The 4,115-nt window shown below is 52.4% G+C and overlaps 1 protein-coding gene across 1 annotated transcript; it reads left to right on the forward strand.

The window, feature by feature from the left end:
• The first annotated feature begins 2,039 nt into the window (after positions 1 to 2,039).
• LOC136538621 (jasmonate-induced oxygenase 2-like) lies at positions 2,040 to 3,520 on the forward strand. The gene is made up of 2 exons (XM_066530579.1): positions 2,040 to 2,602; positions 2,688 to 3,520. Exons 1-2 carry the CDS (start codon positions 2,142 to 2,144, stop codon positions 3,283 to 3,285), a joined length of 1,059 nt encoding a protein of 352 aa, XP_066386676.1. The 5' UTR covers positions 2,040 to 2,141; the 3' UTR covers positions 3,286 to 3,520.
• The last annotated feature ends 595 nt before the right edge of the window (positions 3,521 to 4,115 follow it).

Raw genomic sequence — 4,115 nt, forward strand, 5'->3', positions numbered from 1 at the left:
GTGGGGGGGAATTCGAAACCCGACCCCAACCCACCTCGTTTCGGGTCCCCAAATCCGAAAACCGACCCGTCCTTGCCGTGTCCAAAACCCATGGGTTTCGGGTCTATACCCGCCCCGTTGCCATCTTTAAGGGCATCGGACGCCATAGAGGCATCGAACAGTAGCGATAGATCAATTAGGGAAGAAGCCCTTTGCTCTCTCCTGCCCCTATTTTTGTGAACTCTTTCTCGATCATTCCAACATGAAACAAAATCTTTTGCTGGACATAGGGCTCGACGTCCGAAACAGGATAAACCCTCTCATGTCTTGAGTGCTAATCACCAAAGTTCACACATCGACCATCTATCATTATCCGTGGTTACGAACCCACGACAAAGAGGGATATTGATCCTTCCAACATTGGTTTCTCAATCAAATGTCTTCCCAAATCTAATTGGGTTACCACCATCTAATTGATATTTTCCTACATTTAGGAATTGTTCCTTAACACCCATTAGCTCCATCTAAAAATATGAACTGTTTCTTTTGCACCTAGCTTAGTTCTTGATATATGTATTTCACTACTACAAAAACGGTTCTAGAAGACGTTGAAAGGGATCTTTGGATGGCTAGAAAGGGGTGAATAGCCTAATTAAAAAAAAATCAAGGCACAAATCTGGGCAAACTTATTAGAAACAAGGGAGGCCCTAATAAGCACTACCTCTAGCTATGTTTGGCAAACCTAGGGTGAGCACAACTGCACAGTTCTGGAATTGATCAAAGGAACTAAGCTATGTCACTAGAAAAGAACACTACCTAGTTTTGTACCCTAGTGTGACAAGTATATTATCTCTATACTATGAATTGTAAGAACACAAAGTAAAGAACAACTGTAGAGTGATTAATACCATACAAGAAGGATGACACAAGATATGTACCTATGGTTCGTGACTTTTCTGGCCACCTACGTCCATGTTGAGCCAAGCTCAAGGATCACCGCTCCTTTACAATCTCAACAACCCCTATGGTTGGTTCGGCATGAGTGCTTATCTATGAACTGGCTTGATCACAAGGTGCTTCGTTCTCCAAGCCTCGATTCCACTAAAGTGGTTCTTCACCTCTCTGACAAATCGATGGTGGTAGTGGCAGAGACGATGGTGGAGGGCGGGGTAGTGGGGGGGGCGTCCGTTGGCAGGCGGGGGACGCTGATTGGGCAGCGTAGGCAGTGAGGGCATCAGTCAAAGACGAAGAAGACATAACGACTAAGATTAGTGACGACAGTGGAGGAAGGTGGTGGCAAAGGAGGCGCTACACTGTAGAAGGTGGTGGGAGGCGGGCGCACTCGAGCAAGGGACAAAGAAGACACTAAGATTAGCAGCAGTTGCAGTCACAGGTTGGGTAGCTGTGACTACGAGAGGGTAGGATGAGGGGTGGGGTGGTGACTGGTGAGGGCAAAAATTCAGTGAGGACAACCCCTATGAAGCAACCATGAGCACCTGTTGTGGATTCACGACACGTGTATGCACCAAACGCATAAGAGAGTTATATTTTTTATTTGTAACTATTTCTCCTAATTTAAGCAACAATCCTATATGTTACGCATGGACAGTTGTCGTGAATCCACGGTAGGTACCACTATAGGATCATGGGATCATCCTCGCTGAACCTTTTCCAGTGGTGAGGAGAAAATAACGCAAAGAGAAGTAAGCAGGAACGTGCATTTCCGTGTGCACACGCGCAGGCGCTAGTATATAGCCAAAGAAAAAAAAGTTTTGCTTCTCCATAACTCTTGTGCTAGTACAGAAGCCTCATATCATACGAGTATAACATCCCACCCTGAGCTATAGTGGATCCCGATCCTTCAATCATCCATGACGTCACACATACTACTAGAACACACCGAGCACAACCGCACCATCGATCAAAACAACACAAAGTTTGTCCAGTATACTCATCAGCTTGTGTACATAGACACATCAGCCAATTAAACGGAAGAAGTGCTAGAAAACAGATTCACCTAAAAATCCATCCAGATTCATTGAATCCAAGCAGGCCAAACGTCACATTTAACCACCTCATCACAGGCCCCAGCCCTGCACAGTCGCGAAGTAGTCAAGACATCACAGCCTCACACAACCTTCCCACAGAGCAACGTGATCGCCATGGGCGGCCTCACCATGGACCAGGCCTTCGTGCAGGCCCCAGAGCACCGCCCCAAGCCCACCATGACCGAGGCCACCGGCATCCCTCTCATCGACCTCTCGCCTCTCATCGCCGATGGCGGCGACGCGGCCGCGGTGGACGCGCTGGCCGCCGAGGTGGGCGCGGCGAGCCGGGACTGGGGCTTCTTCGTGGTGGTGGGCCACGGCGTGCCCGCGGAGACCGTGGCGCGCGCGACGGAGGCGCAGCGCGCGTTCTTCGCGCTGCCGCCAGAGCGGAAGGCCGCGGTGCGGAGGGGCGAGGCGGAGCCGCTCGGGTACTACGAGTCGGAGCACACCAAGAACGTCAGGGACTGGAAGGAGGTGTTCGACCTCGTCCCGCGCGAGCCGCCGCCGCCGGCAGCCGTGGCCGACGGCGAGCTTGTGTTCCAGAACAAGTGGCCCCAGGATCTGCCGGGCTTCAGGTGAGTGACGATCGATGATCATATTTTAGCATTTAATTTTAACAAATAATTGAACATGCTGGCTGGACCACCGATATTTTTGCAGAGAGGCGCTGGAGGAGTACGCGAAGGCGATGGAGGAGCTGGCGTTCAAGCTGCTGGAGCTGATCGCCCGGAGCCTGAAGCTGAGGCCCGACCGGCTGCACGGCTTCTTCAAGGACCAGACCACCTTCATCCGGCTGAACCACTACCCTCCGTGCCCGAGCCCCGACCTGGCCCTCGGCGTGGGGCGGCACAAGGACGGCGGCGCCCTGACCATCCTGTACCAGGACGACGTCGGCGGGCTCGACGTCCGGCGGCGCTCCGACGGCGAGTGGGTGCGCGTCAGGCCCGTGCCGGACTCGTTCATCATCAACGTTGGCGACCTCATCCAGGTGTGGAGCAACGACAGGTACGAGAGCGCGGAGCACCGGGTGTCGGTGAACTCGGCGAGGGAGAGGTTCTCCCTGCCCTACTTCTTCAACCCGGCGAGCTACACCATGGTGGAGCCGGTGGAGGAGCTGGTGAGCGAGGACGACCCGCCCAGGTACAGCCCCTACAACTGGGGCGAATTCTTCAGCACCAGGAAGAACAGCAACTTCAAGAAGCTCAACGTGGAGAACATCCAGATCGCGCATTTCAAGAAGAGCCTCGTCCTCGCCTAGCTAGATAGCAGGATACTACAGGACTAGAACAAGCAGGATCCGTGCCATGCCGAGGTGACCGGCCGTCCGTCGTCGTCAGATCGATTCAGAGGACGCTATATGATATATGCGTGTCGCCGTTCGTGTTATTTGAACAAATAATGTGCGTGTTGTGTGTGAAGATGGATGTGAATATGTGTGATGAGCACGCACTCCAACTTTGGTATGTTTGGGAATAATAACAGGCTTGCATTCTGACGGTCTGGTTTATTTGCAAAATCAAACCGAGTTGATTGATCTTCCTCGGATTCCAACCACAATCATGCGCCATATGTATGGCTGCGACAGTGTCAGGGCATCACCCACGTTGAACTTGAGACTGACGCTTTGATGGGCACAACTGCATAAGTATGTGGTCTCTCTCTCTCTCTCTCTCTCTCATCAATGCAAATGTGGTTGCTGATGGGTGTTTGATCTATCTATTTGTGGTGGTTTAATCCGTGAAGTGAAGATGCCATTGGCAACAGAGTTTTCAGGCTTTTGTTAACTACTATACAAACATTGCACTGTAGCTGATGCCGTGATGCGCTAGCCGACTCAAGGAGCTGAGCTAGGTGTTCATTAGCTCGCTGACGACGATATTGGGAGTGGTCACCCAACCTCAGCACGACGTTGACCCGTAACCATCTCTGCACACCGTCCGGAGGCGGCCCGACGGCGCGTGGGTGCGCGTGGAGCCTGTTCATGGCCCGTTCGTCGTCAACGTCGGCGACGTCGTTCAGGTGCCTGCCTGCCGATCGAGGCCCTTCATGGCTTCATCCATCCAATGCTGCAGCCTGCAATCTGGGTGC

This window comes from Miscanthus floridulus, chromosome 2 (assembly GCF_019320115.1).
Source record: "Miscanthus floridulus cultivar M001 chromosome 2, ASM1932011v1, whole genome shotgun sequence".
In the NCBI taxonomy this organism is placed as follows: Eukaryota; Viridiplantae; Streptophyta; class Magnoliopsida; order Poales; family Poaceae; genus Miscanthus; species Miscanthus floridulus.